We start from the raw sequence: 22,156 nt of genomic DNA, 5'->3' as shown, positions 1-22,156 counted from the left end.
TTTCCTATGAAGAGACTCTGGTGGTAATGAGTATATACTTCGCTATTGCTGAAAAAAGATATATTTTGCCAAGACTTTGTCCTGTATGCATCAAGAAAATTTGCAACAAGCACCAATAATGGGGAAAACCAACCCTTACACTGACAGCCAATTGAGGATGATCAATGGGGTTGCATCAGCGCATTCATGCAACTGGAAGCTGCACACATTAACACTCAGGGTCTTGATCTTTGCACATGGAAAGAAACATGTCCCTGATCCATCTACCTGGTTTGAATTCTAAACAAAGCCTGGCAGTTAACTGTCAATAATCATTAAATGCTGGCAATATCTCTGTCAATCAGAATCCACTTGCCAACCAATCAGCACTTGTCTCTTATACAATGGAAAAGGTATTAGAATTATAGATCATAGAATTTTACAGTACAGGATTTGTTAGGTATGTCCTGGATTTTTTTGAAACAATATGTAAATAGTCCATCTTGGGAATGGACCACTCTCACTCCTGATGAAGGGCTTATGCTCGAAATGTTGATTCTCCTGCTCCTCAGATGCTGCCTGACCGGCTGTGCTTTTCCAGCACCATACTCTTTGACTCTGATCTCCAGAATCTTCAGTCCTCACTTTCTCCTAATGGACCATATTAGACTGGTATTAGGGAATGAGCCTGGCCAAATGGTCAAAGTTTCAGTGGGGGAGCATTTCAGGAACAGTGACCACAATTCCATAAGTTTTAAGTTATTTATGGAAAAGGATAAGAGTAGTCTTTGGGTGAAAATGTTAAATTGGGGGAAGGCTAACTACCACAGTATTGGGCAGGAACTGGGGGATGTAGATTAGAGACAGCTGTTTGAGGGTAAATCCACATCTTCGTGTGGGAATTTTTAAAAGCCAGTTGATTAGTGTTCAGGATCAGCATGTTCCTGTGAAAATGAAGGATAAGGATGGTAAGATTCGGGAACATTGGATGACAAGAGAAATTGAGGGCTTAGTCAAAAACAAAAAGGAGGCGTTACATCAGGTTCAGGAAAATGAGATAAACAGAGCTCTCAAAGAATATAAAGGAAACAGGAAACAACTTAAGCAAGGAATTAAAATGTCTAAAAGAGGACAAGAAATGTCCTTGGCCAACAGGGTTAAGAAAAATCCCAAAGGGTTGATACTGATATAAAGAACAAGAGGATAGCTAGAGAAAGGGTAGGCCCACTCAAGGACAAAGGAGAGAATTTTTCCAAGGAGCCGGAGGAAGTGGCTGAAGTCTTTAACGAATGCTTTGCATTGATGTTCATAATGGAGAAGGACATAATGGGTGGTGAGTCTTGGGAGTGGTAATCTTAATATTCTCGGGTATGTCAATATAAAAAAGGTGTTGGGTGTTTTGAAAAACATTCAGGTAGACAAGTCCCCAGGCACCTGATGGGATCTATCCCAGAATACTGAGGGAGGCAGGTGAGGATATTGTTGGGGCCCTGTACAAAATTTTTGTATGCTAGGTAAAGTGGATGCGGAACAGGCTTGGTCATGGAAGACAGACAGGAATGGTTGAAGGGTGTATTTCTGACTGGAGATCTGTGACCAGTGGTGTTCCGCAGGGATCAGTGCTGGACACCCTATTGTTTGTAGTATATGTAAATGATATGGAGGAGAGTATTAGTGGCCTGATGAATAAGTTTGTGGGTGATAAAAAGATTGGGGGAGCTGAGAATAGTGAGAAGGATTGCCAGAGGATATAGCAGGATATAGAGAGGCTGGAGACTTGGGCAGATAAGTGATAGTTGGAGTATAATCTGGACAAATGCGAGGTGATGCATTGTGGAAGATTGAATGCAGGAGAGAAGTATACACTAAATGGCAGTACCCACAGTAGCATCAACATATAGCTTTACAGGTCCACAATTCCCTGAAAGTGGCAACGCAAATGGATAAGGTGGTCAAGAAAGCATATGGTATACTTGGCTTCATTTGGTGCATAGAGTATAAAAATCTGCAAGTAATTTTGCAGCTATATAGAACTTTAGTTAGGCCACATTTGGAATGTTGCATACAGTTCTGGTCACCACATTATCAGAAGGAGGGTTTGAGTTATAAACAAGGACTGGATAGTCTGGGACTTTTTTCCCTCAAGCGTAGGAGATTGAGGGATTACCTTATACAGATTTATAAGAGCATATATAAGGGGCATAGATAAGATGAAAAGCAAAGGGCTTTTTCCTAGGGTACAGCAGCTCAAAAGTAGAGGGCATAGATTTAAAGTGAGAGGAAAAAGATATAAAAGCGACCGAAGGAACAACTTTTTCACACAAGAGGGTGGTACGTATATAGAATGAACTGTTAGAGGAAGTGGCATATGCAGTTACATTTACATCATATAAAAGTCACTTGAACAGGCACATGTGTAAGAAAGGTTTTGAGGAATATGGACCAGATGCAAGCATCTGGAGGGACACGATGTCTCAGCGGTTAGCACTGCTGCCTCATAGCGCCAGGACCCATGGTCATTTCCATCCTCAGGTAACTGTCTGTGTGGAGTTTTCACATTCTTCCCACGCCTGCATGGGTTTCCTCTTGCAGTCCAAAGATGTGCAGTTTAGGTGGATTGGCCATGGCAAGTGTACAGTAACAGGGATAGGGTTGGGAGGAGTGAGGCTGGATGGAACGTTCTTCAGACAATCGGTGTGGACTCGATGAGCCGAATGGCCTGCTTCCATGCTGTAGCGATTCTATGATTCGACTGTGATTTGAACAAGGGCCAGGTGGATCTCATAGAATGAGATTCTTGATTGAGGTTGTTAACAGGGGCCAATCAGGGAGCCCTGAGCTGACAGATATAAACAAGAGTGTCAAAGAGTCTCCTCTGCGAGCTAGCTAGTCAGAGCCTATGTATACATGTAAATGAAGGGTGACTTGGTGATGGGATACCTGCCTTTGTGCGGCTATTTCAGCTTCTATGAAATGGGACTAGTTTAGTTTGGGAAATTGGTTAGCATGGATGAGTTGGATGAAGGGTCTGTTTCTGGGCTGTATAAGTTGGAGAATATGAGCTATGAGGAGAGATCAGACAAACTCTGTTTGTTTTCAGTTGAATATGAAGGATAGAAGTTCACAAAAATATGAGAGAGTAGAATGGATAGTCAGAGATTATTCCCAGGATAGAAATATCGGTTACAACATGACATAGGTTTGAGGGAAAAGAGGGTGAGTTTAAAGGAAATGTGAGAGGCAGCTTTTTTACACAGAGGATGATAAGTATCTGGAATGCACTGCCAGAGGAAGTGATAGAGATGGATACAAAGCAATGTTTAGGAGGCACCTTGACAGATACATGAATAGGCAGGAAATAGAGGGCTACCGACCATGTAGAGGCAAAGGTTTTCAATTTAGAAAGATATCATGTGTCAGTGTAGCCTTGCTAGGGGGAAGGTCCTGTTCCTGTGTTCTACTGATCTTTGTTCTAGATGGAGGCCATTCAATCCGTTGTGTCTGTACCGGCTCCTGAAAGAACTATGTAGCTAGTCTCATTCTCCAACTCTACCTCAGTAGCCCTCTAGGTTAATCACTTTCAAATATATATCCAATTCATCTTTTGAAACCTCCAATGCATTCTGCCTCCTCCACTCTCCCAGGCAGTGCATTCCAAATACTAACAATTGAATAAAGAAGTTTCTCCTCATCTCGCTCCTAACTCTCTTGCTGACAGTTTTGAAATTGTGGCACCTAGTTATTGATAAACCAGTTCGTGGAATTAGGCAAGAATTTTCAAAAGTTGATTGGGGGTGGATGTTTGCGGCTAAAGGGATGGCTAGAAAATGGGAAGCCTTCAAAAATGAGATGAGAGAACAGAGATAATATGTTCCTGTTCCTATTCCTGTAAAGGTCAAGGATGGTACTTGTAGGGAATTCTGGATGACTACAGAAATTGAGGTTTTGGTCAAGAATAAGAAGGAAGCGTATGTCAGGTACAGACATCAGAGATTGAGCGAATCCCCAGAAGTATGGAAAGGCAGTAGGAATATACTTAAGAAGGAAATCAGGAGGGCAAAACGGGGGTATGAGATAGCTTTGCAAATAGGGTTAAGGAGAATCCAAAGGTATTCTAAAAATACATTAAGGACAAAAGGGTAATAAGGAAGAAAATAGGGCCCCTTAAAGATCAGCAAGGCAGCCTATGTGTGAAACTGCAGGAGATGGGGGAGATACTAAACGAGTATTTTGCATCAGTGTTTACTGTGGAGAGGGATATGGAAGACAGAGAATGTGGAAAAATAAATAGAGACATCTTGAAAAATGTCCATATTACGGAGGAGGAGGTGCTGGATATTTTAAAATGCATAAGGTGGATAAATCCCTGAAACCTGATTAAGAGTACCCTGAACTCTGTAGGAAGCTTGGGAAGAGATTGCTGTGCCCCTTGCTGAGATACTTATATTATCGATAGTCACAAGTGAGGTGCCGGAAGACAGGAGGTTGGCTAACGTGGTGCCACTATTTAGAAAGGAGGTTCAGAAAAAGCCCGGGAACAATAGACCAGTGAGACTGACATCAATGGTGGGCAAGATATTGGAGGGAATCTGAGGGGTAGGATTTACATGTATTTGGAAAGGCAAGGACTGATTAGGGATAGTGTGTGGGAACTTGTGTCTCATTAACTTGATTAAGTTTTTTGAAGAATTAATGAAGAGGATTGTTGAGGGCAGAGCGGTGGACGTGATCTATATGGACTTCAATAAAGCATTGAACAAGGTCCCTCATGGTAGACTGGTTAACAAGATTTGATCACATGGAATACAGGGACAACTAGCCATTTGGATACAGAACTGGCTTGAAAGTAGGGGTAGAGGGTTGCTTTTCAGCCTGGAGGCCTGTGACCAATGGTGTGCCACAGGATTGGTGCTGGGTATGCTGCTTTTTGTCATTTATATAAATGATTTGGATGTGAACATAGGAGGTCAGTTTAGTAAGTTTGCAGATGACACCAAAATTGGAGGGGTAGTGGACAGCAAAGAAGGTTACCTCAGAGTACAATGGGATCCTGATCAGATGGGCCAATGGACTAAGGAGTGGCAGATGGAAATTAATTTAGGTAAATAGCTGCATTTTGGAAAGGCAAATCAGGGCAGGACTTATACACTTAATGGTAAGGTCCTAGGGAGTGTTGCCGAACAAAGAGACCTTGGAGTGCAGGTTCATAGTTCCTTTAAAGTGAAGGTAGATAGGATGGTGAAGAAGGCATTTAGTATGTTTTCCTTTATTGGCCAGAGCATAAGGTATAGGAGTTAGGAGGTCATGTTTGCAGTTGTACAGGAAATTGGTTAGGCTACTTTTGGAATTCTGCCTGCCATTCTGGTCTCCATGCTTTAGGAAGGATGATGTGAAACTTGAAAGGGTTCAGAAAAGATTGATAAGGATATTGTCAGGATTGGAGGGCTTGAGCTAATGGGAGAGGCTGAATAGGCTGGGGTTGTTTTCCCTGGTATGTCGGAGACTGAGGGGTGATCTCGTAGAAGTTTATAAATTTTGAGGGGCATGGATAGGTTGAATAGCCAAGGTCTTTTCCCTGGGGTGGGGGAGTCCAAAACTAGAAGACACAGGTTTAAGGTGAGAGGGGAAAGATTTAAAAGAGACTTAAGGGGCAACTTTTTCACACAGAGGGTGGTGCGTGTATGGAACCAGCTGCTAAAGGAAGTGGTGAAGGCTGGTACAGTTACAACATTTAAAAGGCACTTGGATTGGTATAGGAATATGAAGGGTTTAGAGGGATATGGGCCAAATGCTGGCAAATGGGATTAGATTAATTTAGGATATCTGGTTGGCATGGATAAATTGGATAAAATGTCTGTTTCCTTGCTGTACAACTCTGATTGTATGACTCTAAATTGTTCATAATTTTGAACATCTCAGTAAGGTTATCTCTTAATCTTCTCTGGCCCAAGGAGAATAAGCCCAATTTTTCCAATCTTTCCCTATGCCTAAGATCCGGCACTCTTGGTATCATTCTAATAAGTCTCCTTTCCATTCTTTCTGGGGCTTTAATATCCTTCTTTAAATAAGATGCACAGAAATCAACACGATACTTCAAACATGGTCTTTATAGAGGTGTAGCATCACTTCCTTGCTTTCATACCTGATGCCTCTATTCATAAACCCAACTACAAGCCTTCTTAACAACTGTTACAAATTGCCTGGCCACTTTCAGAGAATTAAGCACCTGAACCTGCAGGTCCCTCTGCTTCTGTACTCCCCTGAAAGTTGTATCATTGAACCCCTGTGTTGTCTCTCCATGTTTCTTCTAATAAAACATATTACCTCACATTTTTCTGTATTGAATTTCCTGTGCCATTTAGCCAACTTGTCAATGTCCCTCTGAAGTCGCTCAGCATCATTCCTCGCTTAGCAAAATCTGTAACTTTGCAGATGATACTCTGAACACTCATCTTCAAATCATTTTGCCCTCATCATCCATCTCCAAAACCACATTTATCAGCATTGTTGCAAATGGTTCTGATGAATGCAGGACAAAAAGCTTTGATAAAATGTCTGTCTCTTTTTTTTCCTCCAGTTGTACACTGTAGTATGAAAAAGCTCTTTGAACATACATTTGTTGTGTGGTTGTTCAGCATTGTCATTGTCAAATGACATAAAAGTAAGTAATATAGAGGTCAAATCATTTTGTGCAAATAAAGTAGAAAGTATTGAAATGGATTGTGTCAGCCACTGATGGGTTTCTAATTTTCAAACAAACAGGTGCCTGCAAAATGAATGATAATGTTGCACTTCATTTGGATGTTAAAATAAAAGTAATGTCAGGGTTATTACCTGGTGTAAAGTTGCCACTACATGTGAGGAGGAGGGAGCATGGATGAAATGCTTGTAACACAAATCTGATCCTTTGTTCCCATCAATTTATTGGCTACTCTTTTCCAACTTAATTTCTTGCAAAGGTGTCTCTTGCCTGATAGGGTACAGTTTTGCGGATAACCGATGTTTTCAACTCCCAGTGCTTGCATTTTCAGGTGCATACAGTGACTCTTGGGATAGAGGACAGCGTAGCTTGAACCTCACTCGATAAGCAATATGGGCACACTCTGGCAGGGTTGGGGGTTTTGAGCATAAGAGGTATGGTTAGTAAGTTTACAGATGACACCAAAATTGGAGGTGCAGTGGACAGCGAAGAAGGTTACCTCAGATTACAACAGGATCTTGACCAGATTGTCCAATGGGCTGAGAAGTGGCAGATGGAGTTTTATTCAGATAAATGCGAGGTGCTGAATTTTGGGAAAGCAAATCTTAGCAAGACTTATACACTTAATGGTAAGGTCAGAGGGAGTGTTGCTGAACAAAGAGACCTTGGAGTGCAGGTTCATAGCTACTTGAAAGTGGAGTCACAGGTAGATAGGATAGTGATGAGGGCATTTAGTATGTTTTCCTTTATTGGTCAGAGTATTGAGTACAGGAGTTAGGAGGTCATGTTGCGGCTGTATAGGAATTTTGGTTAGGCTACTGTTGGAATATTGCGTGCAATTCTGATCTCCTTCCTATCGGAAAGATGTTGTGAAACTTGAAAGGGTTCAGAAAAGACTTGCAAGATGTTGCCAGGTTTGGAAGATTTGAGCCAAAGGGAGAGGCTGAACAGGCTGGGGCTGTTCTCCCTGGAGCATCGGAGGCTGAGGGGTGACCTTATAGAGGTTTATAAAATCATGAGGGGCATGGATAGGATAAATCAACAAAGTCTTTTCCCTGGGGTGGGGGAGTCCAGAACTAAAGGCCATAGGTTTAGGGCGAGAGGGGAAAGATATAAAAGATATCTAAGGGGCAACTTTTTCACACAGAGGGTGGTACGTGTAAGGAATGAGCTGCCAAAGGAAGTGGTGGAGGCAGGTACAATTGCAACATTTAAAAGGCATTTGGATGGTTATATGAATAGGAAGGGTTTTGAGGGATATGGGCCAGGTGCTAGCAGGTGGGACTAGATTGGGTTGGGATATCTGGTTGGCATGGACGGGTTGGACCGAAGGGTCTGTTTCCATGCTGTACATCTCTATGACTCTATGATAGGAATAAAGAGATATATCCGTGGCTGACTTTCACCCCCCCCAGCCCCCTCCCCCACCCCGCTCTCATTCCATCATATATTCTTACAAGTTGTAGACTCTTGTCACGGTTTCAATTAGGATCAGTTTTCACAGTGCAGCATTACCTGGGCACTGGCCTGTGTGGCTCAGTTACCCACAGTGTTCATGAGCCAGATTATAATTCCTTGTTTAAAACAATACCAATAAAATGTGTGTAGCTTGGATCAACAGCCGTTTAGCTCATTTCCTGACTTTCATATCCCTCCAGTGACAAGAAAGCCAGACATTTCTACTATTGCCAACTGAAAGAGCAAGTTTTAAATTCACGGTGCACAAGTAAAGAGGAAGTCTACTTTCTGCTGACAGCATATGCTCTGCAGGCTGATCTGGGCAACTACAGAAAACGTGTGCACACTGGAAAATATTTTGAGCCTCAGCATTATTTCCCTCAATGGGTGAGGAAAACTTATTTGATTTTGGTTCCTTACATTCACTCATTATTTCAGGTATTGTGTGTGCAGCTGCAAGATTTTTAACATGTTATTAATTTGGAGAAAATAGTCTTTGAGGTATACTTGTTGACTGCCCTTTCCCAGGGATTGAAGATGTATTGGATTTGCACAGTTGGTTTTGGACCAGGCAGCATTATATTGCAAACCCAATAAAGGTGAAAATGAGCATAATAGCTGAGATTATGTAAATGCACAAAAATAATTGTAGTGTATATGAAACAAACAATAGCACTAATCAGCTCGTATCTCATTGTTTAAGATTGTAGCTCAAGAACACAAATTGCATATTATTCAGATTAAATCAAGAATTAAGCCATGTCTGGCACAAAGAACATACTTCCAGTCCAGAATATACACCGTGTAATTACGTAGAATAGCACAGAATTGATGGCACAGTAACAGCACTTCTGGCCCAACCTATCAGTGCTTATGCTCCATTTAAGCCTCCTGCCATTCTTTTCTCATCTAAGTACAACCAACTGTTCTCCTCCTCTTTCCTGCGTGTGTCTAGTTTCCACTGTGCTATTCATGTGACCTGAGGTAGGAAATGCCAATTTCTTGTCACTTTCTGGGTAAAGAAGGGTTTCCTGAATTTGCTATTGGACTTCTTGGTGGCCACCTTATATTGTTGGCCCCGTCATCAAAAATATACTATCCACTGCACACCAGTGGAAAAGTAGAAAATAGGAACAGGTATAGGCCATTCTGCCCTTCAGTTCTGCTCAGCCATTCAATATGACCATGGCTGATCATCTAATTCAGAACCCTGTTCCTGCTTCCTCCCCACACCCTTTGATTGCTTCGAACATAATAACTATACCTAATTCCTTTGAAAACACCACAAACTTTCATACAGTTAACAACTTCAATGAGATCATTTATCCAACGTTTCATAAAACACATTTTTAAAAATTGCACAAAGTATCACTCCCCAGTGATGGCAATGGAACAAGAACATTCTGATTCATATCCTTTGTGTCATGCAAACAAAAGAAAATTGCTGCCTATTCAATGATGCATAACATAAAATTAATGAAGCTTTTATTGGAAAAGAGTCTAATGAATACTTCAAGGTGGAAGATACATTGAAGGAAATTGGTGAATGTAACAGGCTGTTTTGCCTCAGACCAGGATTAGGAAATTTTACATATTTTCCCCAAGGGTTTGTACAAAAGAAATCTTTCTTCCCAAGTGCTGGTAGCTGTTGGTGCTTGAGATAACAAAATGTAGCAATGGTGAGAATGCTGATCTTTCAGACTGGTCTGAGGACTTTGTGCACAGCACATAATGGAGATGATCTCATTGAAACTTACAAAATACCTAAAATAATGGACTGGGTGGATGCAGGTAAGTGTTTCCCTTGGTTGTGGTGCTTAAAACCAGGAGGCACAATTTAAAAATAAGGGGGATGCCACTTAGGTCTGAGAGGAGGAGAATTTCTCTTTTACTAAAAGGGTTGTGAATCTTTGGGATTCTCTACCTCAGAGAACTGAGGAAGCTCAGCCTTGACTTTGTTTTAGCTTGAAATTAATAGATTTCTGATTAACAGTGGTACATAGGGCTATTGGGATGGGTGAGTAAAACGTATTGACGTGTTGAATCAACCATGATTGTATTGAGTTGTAGGGTAGGTACAATGAGCTGAATGGACTAATCCTGTTCTTGTGTTCCCATGGACACCACCCAGATTGAAACACATTAGCTGTCCTCCTGGAAACTCTCCAACTCTGCTACCACTGCAACCATCTCTAAGTTAACCCAAGTCCGTGTCTGCCCTGGTTCCCTCAGGACGGGTAGTCAGAGACTAAATTTCTTGAGGTGTCAGAAAGAGCTTTTGGAGTAGTTCCCAGAACTGCCTGGAGAGTGGCTAGCCTCATTTTTGTAGCTAATGTCCAGAAATGATGACAATGGTGAGTCGACAGAATCAGAAAGAACACTTGAGAACAAGAGCAAAGCTAGGAGAGGAGCAGGAACTTCCTTTTTGGGCTGTGTGCGAGAAGGGGCAGTGATAATGTGACAAACAGGGGAAGCAGAACAAGTATCATTTTATTGATTTCAATCTTCCTGTACACAGCATCACAGAGACAAAATTATCTATTACCATAGAACTTTTCATGTTTTGAAAGTATATTCAATAGTTTTAATTTTATCAGATGCAGATTTATTGGAAAATCTGCACAATAAACCAGTAACACAATTTTGTTCTAAAAACAAACCAGATAGACCAAGAAAGTATCAGTCAGTAACCAAGCTTCTGTCACAAGAATTTCATCACCTTTCAGTTCTGAAAAAGTCATGCTGGACTCAAAATGTTAGCTCTGTTTCTCTGTCCTCAGGCACGGCCAGACCTGCTGAGTTTCTCCAGCATTCTCTCTTCGTTTCAAATTTCCAGCTTCTGCACTATTTTGCTTTTATTGCTTTCTTATCTTTTGTGAGTGAATGAAAGATACAACTATTTGACATGACTTTGGACATTCCATTGTGGTCATGTAGAATGATGTTTTAAAAAGCACTTCCCCACAAACCTGTTTTCCCTCCCTGTTCCGAAGCGGAACCGTTTTGTTCATGCACAATATATAGCCAGGCAATGAATGGTATGTTCTATTTGAGTTCCAACTAGACCTAGTGACATTCTTCAGGTTTGACATCATAAACAAAGCTGTGCTCTATTAGACCTGAGTCAGAGTTCAGAATTCAATCCAGAGATGCAGACAATGCTATGTTTTATGTGGGTTTTGTTTCTGGTGTAGGGCAGATGTAAATGTAATTGTGTGACACTTCCACTGGTCAAAAGAATGTTAGAGAAATAAACCCAGCAATTACAGCTTTAATATCAGTGATGAGGGAATGTCTGGCGTATAATGCAAATTATTGTTTTAGTAATAATGTTTATACATGATGATGCACCTTTGACATCAACGTGCGAAGAAAGGAGAAATGGAAGAGCTGTGATCAGTATACTTTATGAAAAAGAGTTTACTGAGAGTGAAAGAGTTACTGTGAGATGAGGTAAAGGGAGAAATTCTCTATGGTCTGTTTCCTGGGACACACATTGAGACAATTGTCAACTGCGAGTGGAAGACCATCAACTTGGTGAAAGATGCTCTTTGGTCTGCCCAAAACATGTTGATCTTACAGAATAAGGAGTTGGCCTCGACTGAATGTTGCAGCCTGGCACATTCCTTGGTCCAGGACTATGTGCTGAGCGATGCGCTAAAGCTTGGGGCAGCTGCTGCCAAAGCGCAGTGGGGAAAAAGACCACTGTCTGAAGTTTTCCTGCTGAAGTTAAATGGGGGCTCTGTTCAGTTATTGGATGTTCCTTGTGCCTCAAATCTTTGTAAGTGTAGTCTGGTTCAAGTAAGAGATGCCTTTGGTTTGTTTGGATAGAGTCAAACTCCAGTGTTTGTTTGTTTTCTTGATATGCTACTGTACAGAACTGTGTCTATGTGTGTGTTTTTATATAAATACAGATTTTTTTATGAATAAAGTAGATTTTGAAAAATTAAAAATATATAGATGCAGCAGTCTCACAGTAGGAAGAGTCTAGCTGGGTTAAGCAACTTCCTAAATGCAGTATGGACATTCAGTGCCCAGATAGCAGGCAGACTCCAGACTTCAGCCCATGGAAATAGCAGAGACTAATTGTATCAGCACACAGAAATTTATCAAGACAATAATCTAGCTAAAGATCATTTTGGCATTTGGAAAATTATTGACAACAAATAAAAGTCAGTGTGGCTTTGTTCAAGGTAAATCATGTTTGAATAATTTAAGTTATTTTAACATAGGGGCCGATGAAAGTAGTTGGTTGTGGTTAATTCTGTGCATAATGGAATGTCAAAAGATTTTTTTTACAAAGTACTACATGATGCACAATAGCAGTATGATCCAAAAGGGAGGATAATGGTAAATTGTTGCTTGTCAGAGTGGAGAGAAGTGTTCAGTGATGTTCCCTAGTTGTCAGTATTGGGATTACTGCTGATATTGATACATTTCAATAATCTAGACTTGGGTATACAGGATATAATTTCAATGTTTGCAGATGACATGAAATTCAGAAATATATTTGGAGTAAAAGTTAAGAGTAACTATACTCTCAGTTTAAGAAATGCACAGATGATCAAGTAGATACCCTTCCATCACCCCACCATATGAGCACTTTTGAAGGCAGGTTTTACACCACACTGGAGTTACATTCCACAGGTATTAAACTTGAGATTTGAAAGGACCTCCTCCAGGGGTCCCAGCATATTGAGCTCCAACATTGGGGAAGACCCTACTCCAGTGTTGTACTCAATCTTTAATGTTGCTGTAAAGTAGAAACAGCTTCTTTTAAAAATAAACACATTCTAATACTCTCCTATTATCTTGTGTTATTTTTAAAAAATCTACCATTAGCTGGTGACTTTGAACAAATGATAGCAGAATAGAATCTTTTGAAGTGGTGAATTATCAAAGGATTTATCCTCTGGACATTTAGGTGATAAACTGCCACATGATAGGGAAAGAAGAAAAGACCCATTTCACCTAAAATGATTTTGGTGATGCTTTTAATTTATAAATATATTAATGCTAGACCAGAAAACAGCAGAATGTCATTGTTGTCTTGTTAGCTTGTAATGCTCTCTTTAAATTTGGAGGGGAAAGCATTTATAATTACACTGCTGAAGGAAATTCCAGCTGAAGGCTTTGCTTGCATCTTGCTTGAGGTGCAGTCAGTGAGGGAAAGGATGGCAGTACTCATTATGGCAGCATCAGAATTAGTTTATGCTCATTAGTTATGAGCACCACAATTATTAGTTGTTCTTTTTTTCCCAGTTTTGCAAATAAATATTAAAAATAATCTGTTTCATTAAAAGAAGCAAATAAAATCTATTACTTAATGTGCTTAACTAAGAATGATTGTTTTGATCTATGAGGATGAATCACTGCTGCGTTGGCAATGAAATATGATAGACATGTTTTCCAGTCCCCGTGACTATATTAATTATGATGCTTAGAGCTTTAATGGAAAATTGGAATAATATTTGCTTTGTTGTACATAGGTAATTAACAAAAGGGGCTGTGACTACATTTTGAAGCACATTCCAGAAATGCACAGAGAGCACCGTGGCCTGACTCATAAAGAGGGGTTGCTGAAGTTTATTAAAGAGGCTTGCCTTTTGGAGGATGTGCCTGTTCATTATTACAGGCTCCAGAAAGTAAGAGACATATTTTCTTTTCATTCACTATTATTATTGTTACAAAAATCAGAGGAGGAAAAGTTGCAATTAGTGTGTACACAGTTTATTCTGCAAGAATTAAAAGTAAACCTATTTTCCTCTGCCCTTGGCTACAGTCCTGTATTCCAGTGCATCCTGTGTCGCCTGACGGTGAATGCAGACTAAAAGAATTTTCCTTCATTGTGCATTATTGCTTTGACTTTATTTTTGGCATACTGGTGTTGTGGACAGGTGTATGGACATGCAGCACAGATTCCAGTGTATATGTCTGCAAATGGTAGGTTGTGAGCCAAGAGCATTTAAATTTGTGAAGTAGCAGTGGATACTTGAGGTTATTTAAATATGCTCTTGTTTGCATGGTGTCATAGATTATGAGAATTTTATTTGTAATATTAATCAAAGTATACTAAATGCCACCTCTTGCAGATGCACAGAGTCAGAGACATAGGGTGTGGGGGGAGAGGAGGTGGTAGCTAGGGAGGAAAAAATGTAATGTAGGGGGTTAATGTGCATATATGACTAGGATAGCTCTTGTGATTGTGAGATGGTTCTTGCTAACAGCTTTGAGACAGGTGGTTTTATTCCATCTAAATCAATATTTACTATGCTTAAGTTTCATCCTGCTTCAAAAAACATTGCTTCAATGTTCATCAACCTCTCTCCTGGATCCAACCATAATAAGCTCTATATGGTGGAAGAACAGATCTAGTAGCTTAAAACTAGGCATCCATGAGGCACTGAGGAGCATCACCATCAGTAGCATCCATGTACACTACCATTATCTGTAAAACCATGCCCTGTCTGGGATATCCCTCCATCACTACCAAGCTAACTAACCAGTCCTAGTAGACACTAGGTGTCAACCAATGAAGCTACAAAGCAAAACTAAAGTATGCTCAGGATCAGTTTGTAGCTCTGCAATCTTGTTACAAGTGATCGTAGACAATTAGGCAGTGAATGGGAGCAGGAATTTCTGGGAGCATCTGTATTTTCAGCCTTATTTCCTCTCCCTCATCCTCTACATCAATATTTAAGTTTTATCATACTTTATAGCTTTCTATCTAAAAAAGTAGTTTTTGTCTATATTTCTACCATACTACTAATCAAGTGGAAGTGAATTCTATATAATTATAAACTAAAATCTCGAGGACATTGGAGCTGAGTTTCTGCCAGTTGAGCCATAGAATTGCAAAGAACTACATTAGCCTGAAGCATATTGCCTCATTATGTCTGGTACTAATACATCTTATATTTACAATAATATATAATACCTGAAAAGTAATGGTAATGGAAGTTACAAATTGCTCTAAATTTATATCACATTGACTTCCACATAATATTGTTCTCTTGAGCAAAATAAGGTAGTTAATGAGAATGAATAATTTTGAATTGCCAAATATGTTGCAACATAGGTCATTATTGTAATAAGATGGAAATAAGAGTGATTTTGTAAAACAAATGTTATACTTGCTGCTGACATTTTGATTTGGTGTACATAGACTTCAACTGAAATGTTTCTCTTCAGTGCTGTCAAAGAATGCTGACCTATAGCAGCAGGATTTAATTTAAACTTTCATACTTGTCCTTCAGTGAAGGAAAAAGTGAAATCATAGAATCCCTACAGTTCAGATAGAGGCCATTCAGCCATCAAGTCTGCACTGACTCTCCAAAGAGTATCCCATACAAACCCACCTCCCCACCCTATTCCCTTAACCCTACATTTACCCCACATCCCTGGATACCATGGGGCCAATTCACCTAACCTGCACCTCTATGGACTGCAGAAGGAAACTGGAGCAATCCCCACATACATAAGGAAAATGTGCCAACTCCATGCAGACCGTCACCCAAGGCTGGAATTGAACCTGGTTCCCATGTGCTGTGAGGCAGCAGGTCTAACCACTGAGCCCCCATGCAACCCATCATATGACAATTTTTATTTCTAAAATATTGACCTTTTTGAATAAAATGCTTATGGATGAATCTGTTTTATTCCTTATGTGTGAATTCTCATTCTGTATCTGAGCTAAGCAGATTTACAGTACTCTGGCCAACTTATCTCTTTAATGGGATCCATTAATTGGGGCACAAGGCTCATCTATTCAGTTCCAGTTAACTTTATAAGCCTAATGGTTATGATTGATCAGAACAGAGGTAAGACTCTGCATCAGTGAGCTACAAGGTTGCATCAGTACAACGTATAAACTTGGGTTTATTCTAGGTGTGACTATTGCCAACCTGCAACTGGTTAAGTTGGATGTTCCCAATGATAGAACTTGGTTTAAAGTTTTGCCATAGAACTTTCCATGCTACATGTTAAAGTTGTTCTCCTTGTACACACAAAGGTGGCCCTTAGCTATTGATATGTTTTTGATCAACTGTGGAAAAAAATGCAATCCAATATTTGTACTGGTGGCCAACAATCTCAACTACAACAACAACTACCTGTAGCAGCTTTAAAGTAGTAAAACTCCACAAGTCTTTTCAGAGGCAAGTTGATAATTAAAGTCTGACACCAGACTACATAAGACGTGTTAGGACAGAGAGGGTCATGGAGCTAGGTCAAACAGCATCTCAAAGAAGGAAAGAGTAGAGAAATGGAAAGCAATTCCAGAGTTTAGGGCATAGGAATTGTAGACATGATCACCAATGAAGAAGCAATTAAAATCTGGGTCACTGAAGAGGTCAGAATGAAAGTTGCTCAAATTTGGGACGTGCAGGAGTTTAGCGAGATAGACAAGGGAGAGTAATTTGAAAATAAGCATGTAAATTTTAAAACCGTGGCAATTATTAAGTACAGGGTTGATGGGTAAATGGGATTCAGTATGAGTTAGGACATGGTCAACTAGCCCTGGATGACGTCTTGAAAATCATTTTGCCTTTGTGCATGTAACAATTTTATTTTGTTGCAGGATAAGAAAGAAGAGCATCCCTCTGTCGTGCTTGGGCTCACTTTGAGAGGCATACATATATATCAGGTACAAACTGTGCAAAACATAATGGTCATTTAATGCTTGCAAAGTGACTGTATTCCACTGCATTTCAAATTCCTATTTGTTTTGGTGCAATTAGTAGTCAAGCACATTCTATTTAAATTCTTATCTTGTTTGTAGGAATCTCATAGTGTTCGACAATTGCTGTATGACTTTCCGTGGTCAAATGTCGGCAAGCTTACTTTCCTGGTAAGTAGAGAAATGTTGTCCTGCCAGCTTTGGAACTTGTAAGTCTAGTTTTCAACTATTCATTCTTCATTCCAAAAGTTTCATTGTGCAGTCAATAATAGTTTCTTATCCCAAATATTGTTTAGGTATTCATTTTCAAGGAATCCTTGGTCTTACTGCATTGATTTTGCCCTGTGATGGCATCATAATATGCATGGGATTTTTTGGCACGTTATTTAAAATTGCTCTTGGCATTCAATGTTTTTTATCCCTCTATAAAGTACCATGAGCTGTGTAAAAGCAAATTCCTTTATTACTGAACTTGGTTTCAATGGCTGAAATCAGCCTTGATAGTTTCAAGCTTTATCACTCTTATACACACAAAATCAACTCTGCATTTATGCAGTGCCTTGAGTAAAATGATCTAGGTTGTTTCATCAGGGCATTTTTGAACCAAATCTACAGTGAGGCATGTGAGCGATGTAGTGCAGTTGATTAAATGTTCTGTTAACAAGGTAGGATTTAAGGAACATCTTAAATGAGGTCAGTGAGGAGGGAGGTTTAGGACGGAATTCAATTACTTAGGGCTTTGGCACTGTCAAGCACAGCTGGCAGTGGTTGTATGATTAAAACTGAGAATGCTCTAAAGACTAGAAGTGGAGGAGTACAGAAATGTTGGAGGAATGTAGATGGAATAGATCAGAGGGCTGAGTGGGAGGCTATGAATGAACTTGGAAACCAGGATGAGCATTTTAAAATTGAGGTGTGTCTTAACTGGGAAGCAGTGTAGGTTAGCAAGGACAGATGAAACAGAAACCGCACTTGGCAGGAGTTGGGATACAGGCAGTAGATTCACAGTGTACAGTAGAAGGGCAATCAAAAACACATTGGAATAGGCAGATCGAGGGGTATGATAGGTATGGATGAGAATTTTGGAAGCAGCTGAGCTGAGGATCTAACTTTTCTTTAAAATTTAGAATTTAAGATATGATATTATAGCTCAGGTTCTGTATCACTAACTAAATTAATGTCACAATCCTCCCTGGGCATTCATTTTAAAATGATGCTTTTGAGAAAGAACAGAAATTACCCTTCCATTTCGTTTCTTCTGTATGCACTGATTTTCTAACCACAAAAGCAAGTGTTGGAGCCAAATACTTATTGCAGGAAAGTAGAAGATCATCTGCTCTAGGGTATCTCTGATTTGTATAAATAGTTACCTGTGAAGGGACAGCTGATGTGCTTTACTTCAGAATGTTTGCATAGACAAAGTAACAAAGGCAATATTGATGAATTATAAATATATTTGTCAACATCTAATATTTCCAGGGCAGACTGTTGATCTTTAAAGTAGGAATCAAAAGGCGGTGGTGAGTGTGAGGTGTTTATGATAGAATAATATATTTTCTGCCACATGGCGTGGATGTGATAGGCTAAATAGCTTTTACTTGCTCCTAGGACAGTGGTAACATTTGCATTGGAATCCCACTGCTTGTCAAGTCCGATGCAAGATATACACCATCCAGATGAGGAACTATATATCACTGGTCCTTCATTGTAGCTGGATCAAAATCCTGAATTTGCTTTCTATGGCACTGTGGATGTTCTTGCACCAGATATATCTGCAGTGATACAAGAAGGTAGCTCACCACTACTTTCCCCAGTGCAATGTAGGATCGAGAACAAATGTTGCCTTTGCCAGTGACATGAACACCACATGAAAGGTTTTTCTTGAACAAGTGATTCATAGGAGAACATTATAGGCTTTTTCTTTCTTATCAATTAATGTTTTTTTTTCCATCACTTTACAAAATATGTCCTAATTTTATATGGAACTGAGCAGATATAACTGAAAGGAACTAAGCTAGAACGGTCTTTTTGATGCAGGGTAAAAAGTTTGAGATCCAGCCAGATGGTTTACCCTCCGCCCGGAAGCTGATCTATTACACAGGCTGTGCATTCCGATCCAGGCACTTACTGCAGCTCCTTAGCAGCAGCCATCGACTCTATATGAACATTCAGCCTGTGCTCAAGCAAATTCGAAAAATTGAAGAAATGGAAGGTAAAAACATAGAAAACAATCTGGGTACACAGAAAACATCAAATGTGGTATTTTAAACTTGTACAAAGCTCTTTTTACCTCAAACAATAAGTTGACTCAAGCAGCCTGGAATCTTCAGAAATGCTCCAAGTTACCTGCAAGTTGTCGTAGTACCTTTCTCACGTAAACTTTGTCTACTTCTGTTTGAAGAAGAACATGGGAGGTCTTCTATCCAACAGGCCTTTCTTGACCAACGCTATCACAAACAGGTCACCTGGCCCATTTGTTTGCTTGCTGTTTCTGAGATTTTTCTCTGTCTATACCACAATTAAAAAGGAGTTTGTTGGCTGAGAAGGACTCTGGATCAATCTGATGATGTGATTAGGAACATTGTAAAACTATAAGTTTTACAATGTTGCAATTCATGGATTCTCTGGCTCAATTAGTTCTGGAATTTGTGAATATTACTCCCAATGTGTGCCCCTCTCAGGTTATTGCTGCTGAAGCTGCTGCCATCTTGTGTTGTGTTTATGAAAGTCCACACAGCACCTCATTGCTTGCTTCTGTCAGCAAGAAATCTGAAACATTTTCCCAATTGTTAATGATGAGAGTAATTTTTAGTAACACTTCCAATTCAGAATTTTTTTTACTCTCAGTAGCTAAGTTGAATCTGAAATAATTTGTTTAATGTGTACAGGAATTCCACCATAGATATCTCACCTCCGTTTTGTGAGAACCCAGTATTTTTAAAGCATTATGAGAAAGTGTCTCATTTTGTGATCTTACTTTCAAAACTCAGTATAGACACAAAGCTTCCCATCTGTCTGATAATTCTGTACTTTCTCAATTATTTGAGAGAATGAATAATGTAACCAATTTATTTTGCGTTATTTTTGGGAGATATAATGTTTGTATTAGAGCTTGCATTCCTTCACCTTTGTGCAATACAGAGAAAAAGCGCTACAGAGAATCGTACATCAGTGATGCCTTTGAGATGGATCTTGAGCGACTAGATGAGCATTCTCATGGCAGTGGAAGCAGTCATGGAAGCGCAAGGAAAAAGCGGCTCTCCCGTCAGTCAACAATTAGCCATGGTAGTTCGCATACCTCGGGAATTGAGGCAGATTCAAGGCACAGAATGTCTGTGGAGATGACAGTGGATGAACCATTCTCCACTGAACTTGTGCACAGTATAGTTAAGCATAATAGCTCAATGATGAGCCGCAGGAGTTCTTACACATCAGGAATAGAGAGTAGCAGCAAAGAACGGACTGACGATGATGGTAAGAATTTTGGCAACCTGTACTAAATCATTTTAGTTGTAGCACCATTCTCCCAGTTTGATATGATCACAGCAGTTTGTACAAAACATTCAGTAACAAGTACAGAATTTAGCATTGTGTTCTGCCTCTTTCAAGTGACATATTATTGGCACCACAGCTGATTCTGGTTACGAGCTGCCTAGACATCAGTTGGGGTGAGACTGACTTTAATTTTAAAAAATACTTCGCAAATTGATGCATAATCTTTTACAATGGAGTGAATCTAAGACCAACCTAAGAGTTTTCAGAAAACATTGGGGATGGCCTCAACTTGATTCAAAACCCATCAGGCAAACACCACTTTATCAAGGAGAAACGAGGCTAGAATGCTTTTCATTAATTTAATTGAAAGTGCTGGTAATCCATATGTCCCAATGGTAGATGAATAAAATTATTTTGCTTTCGACTGCTGATAAATTCTAAGGTGATAACAATTGATTTTTGATAAGAATTACAATGATTTACACAAGATTAAAGCATTGCAGGATCTTACACGACATGGGAAACTTACAAACCAAACTTTGAAAATAATTCCAAGTTAACCACACATAAACTGCACTGAGAAAATTGTTAAAGTTTACATCCAATGTGTTGTGTGAAATATACATAAAGTGCAGAATGTTTTACATTAGATCGATACTCATTTACTTCAATTTTTAACTTTCTAAATCAATCACCAAAGGCACCAGTCATGGCTTATCCTTTAAAGGAGTTAACTAAGTTTTATAAGACTGTTAGTTGTTATTCCTAATTATGCAATAACTAACTCCCAGCATTTTGTGTTACAGAAGTTGAAGTCGCTGTTGATGATCCTCTTGAGACATCTCAAGATAATGATATAATCAAAGGTGAATCTGTTGATTATCCCATTTTAAAGCCGGACTATAGGCAAGGTAAATTGAATGGTTATTGGATGTATGCTCAGTAATGATGATTTCTAATGCAGTGACTTTCATTTCAGTTTGGGAGGAAGGTTCAGTCTGAAATTCATATCAAATGAATGAAAATTTACGAAGATTAAAGCAGGGTTGAGTGTCAGTTGAAACAAAGGTCACAGGGAAAATATGCACAAGTTATAATCATTGTGGTTATGCTCTGATGAGTAGCATAAAGCATACTGGAGCAAAAAATAAAAGGCCAGTGGAAATTACAGAGACAGCCTGTGGTCCAATACTTTTATAATAGTGCTCTGAAGGAGTCAGGCAGTTTCTCTTATTATTATGCATTCGATGTGGTGCATCATTGTCCAGGTCATCATTTTATTGCCTATCTCTAATTGCCTTGGAGAAGGTTGCTGCAATCCTTGGGTTGTTGTGACCTTTTAATGCAGTGAATTGACCCTCAGGCACTTCAGAGGAGACAATCAGGCAAAGATTTGCACCTAGCCAAGAGAGATAATGGGATAGGTGATTAAAAGTCGAAGAGTGTGGTGCTGGAAAAGTGCAGCCAGTCAGGCAGCATCCGAGGAACAGGAAAGTCGATGTTTTGGGCATAAGCCCTCTCCAACATTTCTCTTTCACCCCCACCTTCATCTATCTATTGTCGAATTCATGTTGCTTGTCGTCTGCGTGTGTGGCTACTAGGGATAGCTGGTCATGTCGTTTCGTGGCTAGTTGGTGTTTTTGGCGAATACCTTGTATAGGTGTTCCTCTTCCTCTTTTTGCAGTTCTGGTGTGCTGCAGTGTGTTGTGGCCCTTTTGAATAGTGTCTTGATGCAACTTCGTTTGTGTGTATTGGGGTGGTTGCTTTCATAGTTCAGGACTTGGTCTGTGTGTGTGGCTTTCCTGTGTACCTTAGTGGTGAATTCTCCGTTTGGTGTTCTCTGTACC

At 39.7% G+C, this 22,156-nt stretch overlaps 1 protein-coding gene across 4 annotated transcripts in view; it reads left to right on the top strand.

Moving 5' to 3' along the window:
• zgc:172136 (uncharacterized protein LOC566376 homolog) overlaps window positions 1-22,156 on the top strand; it is a 75,660-nt gene that overhangs the window by 44,030 nt on the left and 9,474 nt on the right. For all 4 annotated transcript variants that reach the window (XM_043695403.1, XM_043695400.1, XM_043695402.1 and 1 more), the window contains exons 6-12: window positions 8,338-8,524; window positions 13,627-13,782; window positions 16,716-16,781; window positions 16,917-16,985; window positions 18,852-19,026; window positions 19,956-20,288; window positions 21,116-21,220. In XM_043695403.1, coding sequence (XP_043551338.1) covers window positions 8,338-8,524; window positions 13,627-13,782; window positions 16,716-16,781; window positions 16,917-16,985; window positions 18,852-19,026; window positions 19,956-20,288; window positions 21,116-21,220 — 1,091 coding nt within the window. The remainder of the gene's footprint in view (window positions 1-8,337; window positions 8,525-13,626; window positions 13,783-16,715; window positions 16,782-16,916; window positions 16,986-18,851; window positions 19,027-19,955; window positions 20,289-21,115; window positions 21,221-22,156) is intronic.

The sequence above is a fragment of the Chiloscyllium plagiosum genome, chromosome 9 (assembly GCF_004010195.1).
Source record: "Chiloscyllium plagiosum isolate BGI_BamShark_2017 chromosome 9, ASM401019v2, whole genome shotgun sequence".
NCBI classification, from domain to species: domain Eukaryota; kingdom Metazoa; phylum Chordata; class Chondrichthyes; order Orectolobiformes; family Hemiscylliidae; genus Chiloscyllium; species Chiloscyllium plagiosum.
This window is presented reverse-complemented; position numbering and strand designations above follow the sequence as displayed.